The 15,988-nt window shown below is 39.2% G+C and overlaps 1 protein-coding gene across 1 annotated transcript in view; it reads right to left on the bottom strand.

Moving 5' to 3' along the window:
- Positions 1–15,145, bottom strand: part of SEC63 (SEC63 homolog, protein translocation regulator) — a 73,436-nt gene extending 58,291 nt beyond the window's left edge. Inside the window, exon 1 of the mRNA XM_027057150.2 lies at positions 14,852–15,145. Within this exon, the coding sequence (XP_026912951.1) occupies positions 14,852–14,975 (124 nt within the window). The 5' untranslated portion in view covers positions 14,976–15,145. The remainder of the gene's footprint in view (positions 1–14,851) is intronic.
- Positions 15,146–15,988: the final 843 nt, after the last annotated feature.

The raw sequence follows: 15,988 nt of genomic DNA, 5'->3' as shown, positions 1-15,988 counted from the left end.
CACATGGAGAGCTAGGTGACAGGAGGTAGCAGAACCAACCAGGTGTGGTGAAGAGGAATCCATAGAGGGAAAGGGGTGGTGACAGAAAAGGAGACTGGTAACATACAGGGGGATTGATAAAATAAGTTAATACACAAAGGATAACTGGACTCAGAAGGGAGTTATATATATGAGAAAATAATAAGAATGAATCCTGTGGTACTGAATTGGAATTGAAGATATTGCTATAAACTAACATATTTTAATAAAGGATTACAGATGTAGACTTATATACATACATATAGGCACTGTCTATTAAGTGAGCCTAGGAACAGTGCATGAGACCAATAGCAGTAAGCACACTAGTACCCAGATCTAGTTTCTAAATACCATTCTCCACTAAATAAGAACAAGGGATTCAAGTGCCTTCCCACAAATTACAAAAGGGAAAAAATAATTTTACAGTGGCAAAGTATGGTAGGCTGAATAATTGCCACCCAAGAAGTTCAGATCCTAATAGCCAGGACCAGTGACTACATTATCTTACATGGCAAAAAAGACTCTACAGATCCAATTAAATTAAAGATCTTGAGAGAGAAGAGTATTCTATGCTATCTGGATGGATACAATATAGTCACAAGGGTCCTTATAAGGAGGAAGCAGGAGGGTCAAAGACAAAGAAGGTGATATGACAACAGGAGCAGATGGTGGAGTGATATCCTCTGAACATGGAAGGAGGAATCATAAGCCAAAGAGCCCAGGCTATCTCTAGAAGCTGGAAAAGGCAAGGAAATAGACTCTAACCAAGAGCCTCCAGGAAGAACCAGCTCTACGAACACCATGACTAGCCTAGTGAAATTGATTTTGGACTTCCAGCCTCCTGAACTGTAAGAGAATAAATTTACATTGCAATAATGTAATAAGCCATTAAGACTGTGGGAATTTGTTACAGCACCAATAAGAAACTAATACAGAAAGCCTGGCAGACATTATCTTAATCAGGTGCTCAGTAAACATTACCAGCAATGGGACAAAATGCAATCATATGCCATCTGATAGAACATAATAAGAGGAACACAGAATCACTTTTGTGAAATTCCTGCCTAAGATATAAATCTGAATCTAATCATGATTAAACACCAGCCAAATCCAGAGCCATCCTACAAAATAACTGACCTGTAATTTTGGAAGTCAAAAAGCTGAAGAACTGTACCAGACTAAAGGAGATTAAAGAAACATGTCAACTAAATGTCATGTGTGATTCTGAGCTGGATCTTTTGCTATAAACAACTTCACTGACACAAGTGACAAAACTTAAATGGGGTCTGAGAATGAAATGGTAGTAATATTAATTTTCTGATTTTCATGGTTATTTTCAAGACACTTGAAAATACCACTGGTGATTTTTTAATCTGTATTTCATTAAATTAAGCCTCCACAGTCTCCCATTTTCTATAAAACCAAGGAAATGTTTGATAAGGTTATAAGAACAATGCAGAAGTCTCTTTATTAGCCAGCTTGATCTATTAAAAGGAATGACATTCTCCCAATGTCTCTAGCCAAAAAAAGTACACACGATTTTCAGTTACGTAGTTTTGCACAATGTATATGTACCTTGTACGCCTCACTCTTCCAATCCAAAAATTAAATCTTAACCTTTTAGGAGAATACAGAAGTCAATCAATAAGTACTACAAGCTATGGTTTACACAGGAAGACACTGGCATTTAGATTTCCAGCACAATTAAACATTCATAGCACACATTCCAAATCTCTGTATGAATGATCTCAAGTGAAAGTAACTACCACAAGTGAGGTCTTTCCAGGTAGTTTTTTAAAAGACACTTAGAATTTGTTTTTAAGTTCATTTATAAATTACTAGTGTTATAGTTGGTAAACATTATGTTAGTAATACCATTTACTTATGATATAGTTTTTAAAGAAATCAATACACATTTACAGAAAAGGGAAATTACAAAGTCATAAAACAATTCTGTGACTTAAACTATATAACAACATATTATGACTGCTCTCGGCAGGTGAACATAAAGTTTTTATGTCCGTGGGAATAGTACAGGTTTGGGAGAAGGTTAATATGGCTGCGCTTCATAAGCTATATAATGCCTTTTGCTAAAATAGTCACATCCATCTGCCCATGCCAGTATGATCTGCCAAGATGTAGTATAACTGAGTGAACTCTTAGCACCATATTCCTGGAACCCAAAGAGCTGAAAGAACATTAGCCAGATCTTAAATCTTCAAACCTGTTTGCTTCATTACCGCAAAAGAATTTGTAAAACTCATGTACCTACTTGTAGGTTTCTCATTTGGCATCTCAAATTTTTCACCAGAAGTCTGAAGAGGTACAAAAGATGTCATTTCTGATATGAGTTGACATTTTAAAATAAAATAGTTTCATCACTTTTAAACACACCAATTAAACCTAAAAACCACAGCAATTTCATACATTTACCATTTACAAAATTTCCCTTTACAAAACTTCATGAACAAGCCAGCCCTTCATTTTATTTCCCCCACATAATTTTATCCTAATGTAATATATTTTCGTCCTGTCATTTCTTATAATACTGACACATACCTCTAAAAATTAATTTTTTTATTCCCTGTCACTAATGTTTTTCCCAACTTTTTGAAAAATTTCAAACCTTCAAAAAAGTTGAAAGATATCACAATGAAAACATCCTTCATCTAAATTCACCAAATGTTAACATTTTGCAACTCTTGGCTTTACCTCTAGTTCCCTCTTTCCCCTCCCACTTTTTTTTCTAAGTTTATTATTTATTGGGGGTGGGGAGAGAGAAAACATGTGCATGTACAAGTTGGGGGAGGGGCAGAGAAAGAGGGAGAGAGGCAATCCCAAGCAGACTCCCGCCAAGTTTGGGGGCTTGATTTCAGGAACAGTGAGTTCATGACCTCAGCTGAAATCAAGAGTAAGATGCTTAACGGACAGAGCCACGCAGCCCCCTCCCCATTCTTTTTTATCTGAACTATCTTCCAGTAAACTACAGATATCAAGATGCTTCACCTATAAATCCTTTAGCACATACTGCCAAAAAAATCAGTATGTTTATCATACTCAGGTTTAACATCTATAAGCTTTTATATGTTAAAATTCGATGCTACGTTTTTTGGTATGAAGACAACATAAATACTATAAATTGATAAATCACTAAAATTTGAGTAAAGTATCTATGCTTTCTTTCACTTATAAGTTTGTAAATATCCCATATGTTCAAAAAAAGTTAAAACTCTAAATACTAAAACTTATTTTTAAAATAAAGGCACACTGTTGCCAATATGACACAATTTTAGACAAAAGAGCTTTAGACAAAAGAGGATTGACTAAACACTACTCACTATCATCAGATTATCTAAATTGGAAGATTTCAGAAACTTGGGTTCATCTGCCACCTATATCCCCTGCATACTCTGGTAACGAAGAAGGAAACCTGTTTAATTTATTAAATACTGTACTGAAAGTTAAAAACAGAACGGATGTATGCTACAGAACGGTTTTAAGTGCATCAGTTGTTTACCCTCATGATCACATGGCTGACTGGGAGCTGTGGTTCACGGCTGCTGCCCAGTACTATTAACAGCACTGTACCCCATGCCACTAGCCCAGAAAAAGATCAAAATTCAAAATGTGAAGCACAGTTTCCACCGAATGCGTATCAACTTCAGACTTTATATTGGAAAATCCTAAGTCAAACCATTATAACCAGGGACCACCTGCAGGATATTTTATAGGATGTGATTTTTTAATTTTTCAAATGTCTATTTATTTTGAGGGGGGAGAGAAGAGGGAGAGAGCACAATCAGGGGAGGGGCAGAGAGAGAGAGGAAGAGAGAGGAAATTCCAAGCAGGCTCTGCGCTGCAGGGCTTGCTTAGGGGCTCTATTTCATGAACCATGAGATTGTGACCTTAGCCAATATCAAGAGTCAGACACTTAACCGACTGAGTCACCCAGCTGCCCCCAGTATGTGATTTCTTAAATATGTAACTAAAATTTTTTTTAATTTTTTTTAACGTTTATTTATTTTTGAGACAGAGAGAGACAGAGCATGAACAGGGGAGGGGCAGAGAGAGAGGGAGACACAGAATCTGAAACAGGATCCAGGCTCTGAGCTGTCAGCACAGAGCCTGACGTGGGGCTTGAACTCATGGACCGTGAGATCATGACCTGAGCCGAAGTCGGATGCTTAACCGACCGAGCCACCCAGACGCCCCTGTAACTGAAATTTTTTAAATAAACATTTTAAGTAGAAAAGACATTACCCATAAAAGGATATATAAAGTGGCCAAAAACTATTCTCCTCTCATTAAGAAATAAAATAGTCAAGATCTTGTCACTTCTTTGCTTAAAAACCTTCAATAACCTTCCCATCCAAACTTCTTTCCCTGGCTTACAGACATGCTCTGCACCCCAGCCCCCTCTCTGAGTTTATCCCAGATTATTCTCCTCACCTGACATACCCTTGCCACTCTGGTCTTCTCTGTTGGTGGAATATGCCCAACTTTTTTTTGCCTTAAAGGCTCTTGTACACACACAACTGTTCATTCAGCCTATAACAGGCTTTTCCTACCCAATTCAAACCTCTGAATACTGGCTGCCTTTTGTCACAGCATGAAGGAATGTTCTCAGGAAGACTCTCTGAATACTCTACTTCTCTACACAGTACATATCACTATCTGATATTTTATTGTTTATATGTAGTATGTCACTCATCTCCCCCACACTAGGATGTAAGCTTCAAGAGAATAAGGATCCCGCCTACATTGTTTATCCCACATTCCACTGCCTAACACAATGCCTGGCAAATAGTAGGTGCTTAATACATAATTGTTGAATGCATGAATTTTCTCATTTAGACTTCCCAATAACCCTGAGGGCATGAATGTATGTATTATACTTTAAAAATGTTGAGGGCTGCCTGGGTGGCTCAGTAGGTTAAATGTCCCAACTCTTGATTTCAGCTCAGGTCATGATCTCACAGTTTGTGAGACTGAGCCCCACACTGAACTCTGCACTGATGCAAACCTGCTTGAGAGTCTCTTTCCCTCTCTCGCTGCCCCTCCCTCTCTTTTTCCCTCCCTCTCTCTGTCAAAATGAATAAATAAAATTGACGCCCAGAAAGGTTAACTTGTCTAAAGGCAAAGTACATATAATTATATAATGATACAAAGGAATAGCATATTAATCACTAAAGTATAGATATAGAACAAAGAAAATGAAAGCAAAAATAAACTATTAGGGCTACACCAAAATAAAAAGCTTTTTGCACAGCAAAGGTAATCAACAAAAAGGAAAGGCAACCTACTGAATGGGAGAAGATATCTGTAAATGATATATCCAACAAGGGGTTAATATCCAAATATAAATAATTTACACAACTTGGGGTGCCTGGGTGGCTCAGTTGGTTAAGCATCTGACTTCAGCTCAGGTAATGATCTCCCAGTTCACGAGTTCAAGTCCCACTTCAGGCTCTGTGCTGACAGTTCAGAGTCTGGAGCCTGCTTCGTATTCTATGTCTCCCAATCTCTGCCCTTCCCCTGCTCATGCTCTGTCTCTCTCTCTCTCAAAACTTAAAAAAAAAAAAAAAAATTACACAACACCAAAACCATAATTCTCTTATAAGAAAATGCAGGGATAAAATTTCATGACCGTGGATTTGCCAATGGATTCTCAGACAATAAAAACACAAGCAACGAAAGATAAAATAAATTGGACTTCATCAAACTTAAAAACTTTCATGCATCAAAAGACACAAGAAAGTGAAAAGACAATCTATAGAATGGAAGAAAATCTTTTCAAACCATGTATCTAGCAGGGATTCATATCCAGAATGTATAAAGAACTCCTACAAGTTAACAAAAAAAAAGATAAACAACACATCGAGCTCTGCACAAAAAATTTGAATGGACATTTTTCCAAAGAAGATATACATATGGCCAACAAACAAATGAAATGATGCTCAAAATCATTAGCCACTAGGGAAATGCATATCAAAACCATAATGAAATACCACTTCACATCTATTACAATGGCTATAATTTTTAAAGAATGAAAAATAAGCGAAGAGAATATGCAGAAATTAGAACCCATCTACATTGCTGGTAGAAATGCAAAATGGTGCAGCTCTGTGGCAGTCTGGCAGTTCCTCAAGAAGCTAAACACAGTATTACCCTATGACCCAGCAATTCCACTCCTAGTAATATATACCCCCAAAAAACTGAAAATAAGGACTTAAAGAGATACTTATATGACAATGCTCACTACAGCATTATTCACAATTCAATAGGGGCACCTGGGTGGCTCAGCTGGTTGAAGTGTCCCACTCTGAATCCTGGCTCAGGTCATGCATAATCCCAGGGTCATGGGATCAATCCCCACACCAGGCTCCATGCTGAGTGCAGAACCTGCTTAATTTTTTTCTTCTCTCTCTCTCTGCCCCTCTCCCCTGTTCATGCCTGCGCTCTAATTAAAAATAAAACAAAAAGCGTTCAACAGATGAATAAAAATGTGCTATATCCATACAATGGAATATTATTCAACCATGAAAAGAATGAAGTTCAGATACATGCTACAACATGAATGAATCTGAAAACGTTATGCTAAACGAAATAAGCTAGACACAAAAGGACAAATATTGTAGGATTCCACTTACATGTAATAACTTGAATAGGCAAATTTATAGAGACAAAAAGTAAATTAGAGTTTTTCAGGGGCTGGAGGAAAAAGAGAATGGGGAGTTATTGTCAATAGGTATATAATTTGTCTGGGGTGATGAAAAATATTGTAAACAGTGGTGATGGCTGCACAACATTGTAAATGTAATTAATGCTACTGAATTGTTCATTTAAAATGGCTAAAACTAGAAATTTTACATTATATATACTTTACCAAAGTATATATAATTATATAATATGATATAAACTTATACAGTATAAAATTTAAAAAAAAAGATTCCACCTCAGCAGTATCTGAAGAATGTCCTGTTTCTTCCTATTGCCACCACCATTGTTCAGGCCCACATTATCCCTCTGCTTCTTAATCTCTGTTCTTTCTCATTCTATGAAACGTTATCACATTAATTTACATACAACTGTAAAAATATGTTCTAAAATGTCCAAAAATGACATACTGTCAACCAAAAAACACATGAACTCTTCAGCTAGGCATACAAGATTCTCCTTTTGACTTAAATCAACTTTTCAGATCTTTTCTCACACTTAATCAATGAATGATTTCTGCTTCAACTGATCTGTATTTTTAACATGTTCCATGCTTTCCAGCCTCTGTACTTTTTCCTCACATGATTTCGTTTTTTAATTATTATTAAAGATTTTATTTTTAAGTAATCTCTACACCTAGTGTGGGGCTCAAACTCATGACCTCAAGATCAAGAGTCACAGGGCCCACCGACTGAGCCAGCCAGGAGCCCCCCCTCGTATGATTTCTTCTTTGGACCCCCACCCCCACCATTCAACCCATTAAATCTTTCTCATCCTTTAATAGTTTAGTCAAAATTGACCTACTCTCAAGAGCCTTTCCTGAACTCTAGATCCCCACTATCGTTACCAACCAAATGCAAATACTTTATCTACCTAACTTCCAAAGCACTTGTTTTCACTGCTCTTACATTTACTTTGTTGTGCTATGGATATAATTCACAGACTTGTCTAAACCTAATCCTTCCACCCCACCCAGATTACAAACTCTTATCAAAACAATGGCATTCATACTCCTCTCTTCTGCCCTCCTGGTACAGGCAAACAGCTAAGGCTCAAACAATAACTACTAGATATAACCAAACAAGCAAAAAACCTACTTTCCAGATGAAAATCCCTTCATCCATACGGACACAAACACAATCTCAAAATGTAAAAGGAACGCTTTTTTAAGAGAATGAGCCAACATCTTTCAAAGAAACAATGTGATGGTAAGAATGTGTAACATTTCTTATTGATAAAGTCTGGTAACAGAAAACCTTTTTTAAAAGAAAGTCCAAGTACAGTATGGATACATTTGTTGTGACTTCCCTTATGTCTGAATAAAAAGTATGACTAAGGGAACAAATATCCGAGAAAATGAAAATAGGACTATCTTTGTTTTTCAGGTTCTTCCAAGATGAAGCAAGTATGCAGTATGACCTTTAAATAAAAACAACTGCAACAATGCATTTACTAATCCAATGTTTGTGACCACATCTACAAAGCCTAAATGCTGCACTATAATTCATTATGCCAAGGTCCCATCTGGTTTCCTCTGCTGTGTAGGACTTAAGCGTACATGTCTGATTCCCCTTTCTGTCAGGATAGATCAGAGGGAAATGACTTTATTTTAAAATGACTCAAACTTCTCAGATGTCTAATATCCCTTCAAGATCTAAAGTCTTAAAAAGACTATATGTTCTAAATTAAATATGAATGCTCATAAAATATACTCCTGTGAACACAAAGCTATATGAGCCAGTTTTTTCTGCTAAATTCCATTCAACAGACTGAAATAATCAACTCCACTATAATTAGAAACCTAGATAAGTCAATAGATAATTTTCAATTGAAATATTTCATTTGAAATAAAAATGATCATCCCCACCCTTTTCCCTGCACTCAATCCCAAAACTGAACTGATAAAAGTAGGTTATTATTGGGCCAATCACCAGGGTTTTTTTGTTTTGTTTTGTTTTGTTTTAATGTTTATTTTTGAAGAAGAGAAAGAGCATGAGACAGGGAGGGGCAGAGAGACAGGGAGACAGAGAATCCGAAGCAAGCTCCAGACTCTGAGCTGTCAGAACAGAGCTCGACACGGGGCTTGAACTTACCAGCCAGAAGATCATGACCTGAGCCAAAGTTGGAGGCTTAACCAACTGAACCACCCAGGTGCCCCACCAAACAGCTTTTAAGAGAGGGAGAAACAGGGGTGCCTGGGTGGTTTAGTCAGTTAAGCATCTGATTCTTGGTTTCGGCTCAGGTCATGCATGATCTCACAGTTCCTGGGTTTGAGCCCTGTATCAGGCTCTGTGTTGACAGTGCAGAGCCTGCTTGGAATTCTCTCTCCCTCTCTCTGCCCCTCCCCCTCGTTGCTGTCTCTGTCTCTCTCAAAATAAATAAATAAAATTTTTTTAAAAAGAGAGAGGGAGGGAGGGAGAAATAAGTGAAAATTCAAAATCTGCACTCCACTTTCTCTCCAAGGTACTTTTACATTCTATAAGTACTCCAAGCTATCTTAGAGTTCTCTTTCTAATCTACCCATTCCCCTACATCCTGACATTTCAGTGGACTAATCAGCCTCTGAAATGGTCTCCTTCTCTATCTAGTTCTTCCCCACCCATCAACCTCCCATCCTCTTCTGCCAAATCATTCTCCACACAATGCTCCACAAGAGCAAAACTGACCAAGGCATTACCCTACTCTAAAAACTCCACTGTTTATCCAATAACTTACAGGATAAAGTATAAGCTTCCTAAAATGGCAAACTGACCATGTCATGAACTATTTAAAAACTTCCACTGTTTACCCAAAAAATTACAAAATAAAGTATAAGAGTCCTAAGATGGCTGATTTACTTTTAAGAACACAGCAAATCTCTACCATTTATTAAACATCTCCATGCTTTTGCATATACTTTCTCCTACCTAAGGGATACATTTCCCCCACTGACCCTTTATGACCCATCTCAAACAACCTCCTCTGCATGAAATACCCAAATCCAGAAACAGAATTATTCATTTCTTTCTCTGTGCTCTCACAGCACTTTCCACTTACCATTTCAATACTTACTATCGTGTGTTATATTACAGGAGGCAGTACAAGAGTAATGGCTAACAAGAGAAGCTCTAGCATTAAGACGGTTTTGGAGCTATACGGCTTTAGATAAACTTTCCTCCTCTAGGACTTAGTTTTCCTATTAGTAAAATTGGGATAATACCTGAGTCTGGCTCAAAGTGCTATTATGAGTACATTCAGCACTACTTGCCTTGGGCTAGCAAACATTCAAATGAACAGCAGCAGAGCTGAGATGAGAATCACAATTATCTGTCTCAGGCTGGAGGGGGGTGTAGGGCCTTCCGCAACAAGAGGAAGGACCACGTCTATAGAGAAGAGGAAGAAAAGGGGGAGGTGCACACACCAAAATGTTTAATTACCTCTGGGTGATGCGATTACAAGCAATTTTTGTTCTGCTTTCTTTGTGTGTGTGCTTTTCTGTACTGGGTATATACAACCTAGTAAGAAAAAAGTTCTATGCACTTAAAAATCTGATCCATCACCTAGAAGCAGTATCTAGCACATAGTTAATCCTCTATAAATACCTATCAAATGAAGGAATGTCTACACTGTGTTTAGTTTTGTGGGCATGTTTATGTGCATTTTATTTCTTTGCTTCTGAGAATCACTTCTTATAGGGCACATTATTATTATGCCTAGAAAATGAGGTTGAGTTCAGAAATAACAAAATAGGAACAAAGCTGGAACTTAAAGCCAGAACTTCTAACTTTCCAAATTCAGAGTTTTCTTACTATACTACGGAGCACTAAAAATGGACTCCTATTCACATTCCCAAGTCAGAGAGTTGAATCACTTGCACACTGTCTGAGAGGGAGAAAGCAAAGAAAAATAAAGAAACATAACTTTTTTTTTAAGTTTTACTCATCCTTTCAAAACCATGGGGAAAAAAACCTGAGTACAGTATATCTATTTGTTTACTCCTGAATTAATTCTGTAAAATAAATAACTACTGTCTCTATTTTACAGATGAGTGAACTAAAATATATAGAAGTTAAATAACTTGCCCAAGATCACACTGTTAGTAAAGCAGCAGATCCAGGTTTCAAAACCAGACAGTTTTGAAACAGTAAGATCAAGGAGTAAGGTCAAATAAGTTTTAAAAAAATAAGGTCAAGAAATTAAAGAAACAATAACCTGGAAAAGATAATGATATATTTTATCTCAATTCAAAGGATCAATAAGCCTTCATCTATGGAACAGATAAAAGCATGTTCTTGATTATTTGAAATTCTAATATTTACAAGCAGTTATTTTTTCTTGTTAAATACCACTGTAAACCTGTATTATTAACATTGTTTTATTTATTTTAATGTTTATTTATTTTTGATAGACAGCGTGAGCAGGAGAGGGGCAGAGAGAGAGGGAGACACAGAATCTGAAGCAGGCTCCAGGCTCCGAGCTGTCAGCACAGAGCCTGACGTGGGGTTCCAACTCAAAAGCTGTGAGATCATGACCTGAGCTGAAGTCGGACACTGAACCGACTGAGCCACCCAGGTGCCCCAACACTGTTTTAACAAATATATTCGGCTTTCAACTACAAGAACTTTACAGCACTGTTCTACAGGAAGTGCTTCTTAGCTATGTAAAACAAAAAGGCTAAAACATTAGTGGTTGTTTTTTAGCAAAGAGCACATATCAAAAGAAATACACCATCTCCCAAAATGACAACTCCAGCAAAAGACGAGTACTAAGGAAGTTCTCTTTGCTAGCTACCATTTACATCACATAGGGACCTTTAAAAATAACCAATACACAGCACCCACTCCAGACCAATTACATCAGATATCTGGGGATGGGCATAAGTTTTTTTTTTTTTTAAAAGCTCCCCAAGTGATTCTAATGTGTAGCCAGGGTTGAGAACCACTGTTCTAAGGAAATCTAAACCCTCTGTTATTACTTCACACAGAGCTTTTGTCCATAATGGTCTGAAAAAGTATTCAGTCAACTTACTCAACACATTTGCAAACAACCAGGAGAGTAAAATAAATAGGACCCCGCAACTACTAAAAGGGGTATTAACTGTGAGTGCACTTAGCCCAACAGATTAGACAACAATCAAGGCTAAAGGATTCCATTAGTGTTCTGGATAACAGAGGAACTTCAATTAACATATCAAATATGCCAATGACCAATTACTTCTATCTCTCAAACCGTAGATTTTACCATCTGTGAAGTGGTGCCATAATTTCTAATGGACCCAAGAGCCCAATAATTCAAGAAAAGCAACACTGAAACAAGCATAAACCTTGAAACTAAAAGACCCACATGTATCATCATCTTGAAAAACAAAATGAAAATTAACCTGAACTTTAATGTAGAAATGCTGGCAAAGAAAACATTTTCATACTTTCCGGCAGAGAGTATCCTTGAAAAGTCAAGAATGCCATAAGAACTCTGAAATTCAAACTCATATGCCTACATTTTTACATCTGGCTACTTGCAGTTTCACAGGAAAATGAAATACAGTAGGCTTCAAAATCAAATATAAAAATATCCTGTTGTGTTAATCAAAAATACTACTACAGGTCCATATCCTTTATTCAAAACCCTTGAGGAAATACATATTTCAGAATTTTTCAGCTTTTAGAAACACAGTACAGTGTCTCTATCTTTTACAAGCCCTTGAGGATCTACAACACCAATCATCAAATTAGTATTCCAAATTAATATGCTATATTAATACTATTTTCTAAGTAAGAAGAATAAAAATTATAAGTAGCCACCTGTTGATACAAGTCACCAAATTATTTTGCTGCAAACATCTGAAGAAAAACTTTCAGAGCTTTGGGTGAACCTATAATTCCAAGATTTCTCTTTGATACCCAAGACACTGCAAACTGAACTTCAGGAAAAAAGTCCCTATAATAAAAACATCCCTTTAATACCACTGTAGTTCTAAAGAAACAACTCAAATTACGGTAGAAACACAAAAATAAAAAATAGCCCAAGTGATGTCCACCAATTTTCATGATGATGAGAATAGCATTTTAAGCATCCACCTTAATTTTCACAGTGCAATTTTGAGCAAGACCAAAAAAATACGTTATTAACATGTACACATTTACTGACTAAGGCAAGCTTGAGGCAGAGAGCCAGATGTAAAGAAAGGACAAATCAACACCTTTCTCTCTAGCAATCTGGAGACAACAGAGGACTCTGAAGCTAAGCAGACCAGGTTCTGCCACAAAGGAGAAAGTTACTTAAGCTTTCTAAACTGCAGTTTCTTCACATAAGGATAGAGGTGATAATAACAGTACCTACTTCATTGTGTTTTCAACAGGATTAAATAAAGTGACATTTGAAATCCATAACTTATATAGTCACTATTAATTCCCTACCACCTTTCCAAAGACCAACTAACTATATGCTGAAGCAGCTCAAGTATAACTTGCCTGTAAGTTATCAGGCAAATTTTATAATACAAAACCGACCATCAAAATAGGACTTTCAAATTTCAAAAGTCCAGTGTAGATTAAAATGACTAATTTCTGAAATCAGCAGCTTCTCGAAACACATTCTATCCAAACCTACCTCTCTCCCAATACCCTTCTGTCTTCCACACAACCAGTTGCACACATAGGGATAGTAAATGAAAATAAACCACTGTACTCAGAAGTTCACTTTTCACTCAAAATAAAATTAGATTGGCCTAGGTTTGGCAGATAAGGGAAACCATTACAGTATTAAGACTTCATCATTCATATACAACCACTGTCCAAAGAACCCAGATAATTTTAAAACACAGGAAACTAAGGCACAACAGTCCAAAATCCAACTTTCATAAACTATCCACAAAGTAAGAAAACTGGTAACTTTGGGCACATTTTGCACCCAATGGATATTTAAACTTACCATCAAATGTACAAAAAGATGGAATCCTTTGCTATTTATCCTAAATTCAATTTAATTCCATGATGTAATTCAAGAATTTTACAGAACATGGAGTCTTAAAGCATAAAAAGTTCTGAGCTGATTAAATGCTTCACTGTTAACAACTGCCCCCAAATACAGTATACAACGTGGACAACCTAGACTTCCATCACACTGAACTTGAAGGAAAACGTTTAATCAAGTTAGCATAGCTCCTATGAAATTGAAAGCTTTCCCTAAATGTTATTACTCAAAAACTACTAGTTAAATAACCTATTAGGGCCTGGCAGTTCCATCAGCTTCAACAATATCACTTGCCATATATCCTAGTACAGCGCAACATAAAATGCCTCGAAAAGAATCTCTATTATTCTATGTTCTAATCCCATGTGTTTAATGAGAAAAGATTTAGAACTAAAAGCAAATGGACCAGGTACCTCACAACCACCAACGAGATGCACTACCTACACACTTAATCCTTCATTCTTGCACTTTTCCTCCATAAACAGGAAACTCCAAAGAGAAGGAAATAGAGAACAGCCTATTTTTGCTAAGGGGAATAACAGCATTGCTTCCAACCCCACAGCGTGAGTGAACAAATGAAAAAGCAACAGGGGAAAGGCACAGGGGGAGGGGCGGTCGGTGAGCTCAGTTAGGAGTCCTAAACATGCCATCCAGCTCAGACAGTGCCCAAAACATCTGTAACGGCAGCTGCAGCAGAGAAACGGGGGTGTGAGGGTAGAGGGCCGTGGCTTGGGGGCTCGGAGTTGTGCCTGCACGTTCGGCTTCCTCTTTTGCCAACTCTTCTCTCACCTCCCAATTCCCATCCTCCCCAACCCATCCTGCTCCCTCCATATAGAAAAATAACCAATAAAATCAGAGGCAGAGAAGACAAAGAAGCAGGAGGAGGCTGCAAGGAGCGTCCAGAACAATGGGGGAGAGGGTGCGAAGCGCAACTCCTGAAAAGGACAATGAAACAAGGGTGGAGAGGAGCCCGGAGAGGAACCAGGGAAACACCGCCGAGCCCGGGCCCCGCCAGAGGCGGACGCCTGGACTCGAGGCTCGGCTGGGCGGGCTGTATCACCCGGACGCTGGGGGCTGGGCTAGGCTGGAGCGGACGGGGGCGGCGCGGCCCAGAGGGGCCGGCGGGGCCTGCGCGGGTCCGCGGGCAGCTGCCGGCAGGACTCACCGGCGTTCTGGTCGCGGGGCCAGAGGTAATATGTGGCCGGGATCACGATGAGCCCCACGAATGAGGTGAGGAAATAGAAGAAGGTGTTCCCGCTGTCATCGTACTGGAACTGCTGTCCCGCCATGGCACCCCCCCCCTCCGCCGCTCTGTCCTCACCGCCGCCGCCACGACCCCGCTCTGATCTCCAGCACCCAACACCCCGGCCCTGTGTGGCGTAGCTCGGACGCCGCCGCCGCCGCCGCCGCCGCCTCTCCTCCCCGCCCCCACGCTACTCTCACGGACACGCCGCCGCCACCGCCGCTGCCGTCGCCAGATCTCGCGAGAAGAAATAGTTCCCGCCCCACTCGGTTTTTCCCTCCCTCTGCCCCTCCCCAATACACTCGCTAAGGGAGACGTGGCGCGCGCAGCCGTGGAACTCGGCGAGGTCCCGCCCTTGATCCCGCCCCCAAGCCAGAGGACCGCCCCTCGAGCTCCTGTAGGTACTCCTCTAGCCTTAAGAGTCCCCGGTGGTGCCTTTTGTCCTGCGCCTTCTTTCCCAGCGTCCCACTAGCTGTCCTGAGATCATTTTAGGGGGGTCCCAGCAAAGACCCGCGGAGCTGTGAGTGCGTGCGGTTCATCACCTGGCTGCTCCTGGAGTCGCAGCTATTCGGAGCAGATCTGAGGTTTCCTTGCCTCTCCCTTCTCCCATCCTTACCTCACCTTGTCTGCCCTCTCTCTTATTTAATTTCCCTGGTTAATAATAACGCTTCTTTAAGTTCCAGATCCGTCCCTCCAGCCCTCACATTTTGAAAACACGGGTCATTCAGAATTGGGCGGCGCAGGGGGGATGGTGGGGGTTTTGTTGTGGTTTGTTTGCAAAGTAATGTTTGCTATTAAAAGATTGCGATCTAAGCTGCGCCCATTTTGCAGATGGAGATTCCCCAAGCCAATAGAGATTGTGGCCTGTACATCCCAGAGGCAATATTTATAGACACCAGGTCACCAGTATTTTCTTCCTCCCAGGCTGTAGGCTGAGACTTCTATTGCTTTATACCATTTAATCGTCGGTAAACCCCTTGGGAAAAATCAAAGCATGCCCTCTCCAGATGAGGAAATTGAGGCTCAGAGAGATTGCCTAAAGTCATGCATAGTAAGAAA

The sequence above is a fragment of the Acinonyx jubatus genome, chromosome B2 (assembly GCF_027475565.1).
Source record: "Acinonyx jubatus isolate Ajub_Pintada_27869175 chromosome B2, VMU_Ajub_asm_v1.0, whole genome shotgun sequence".
Classification (NCBI taxonomy): domain Eukaryota; kingdom Metazoa; phylum Chordata; class Mammalia; order Carnivora; family Felidae; genus Acinonyx; species Acinonyx jubatus.
This window is presented reverse-complemented; position numbering and strand designations above follow the sequence as displayed.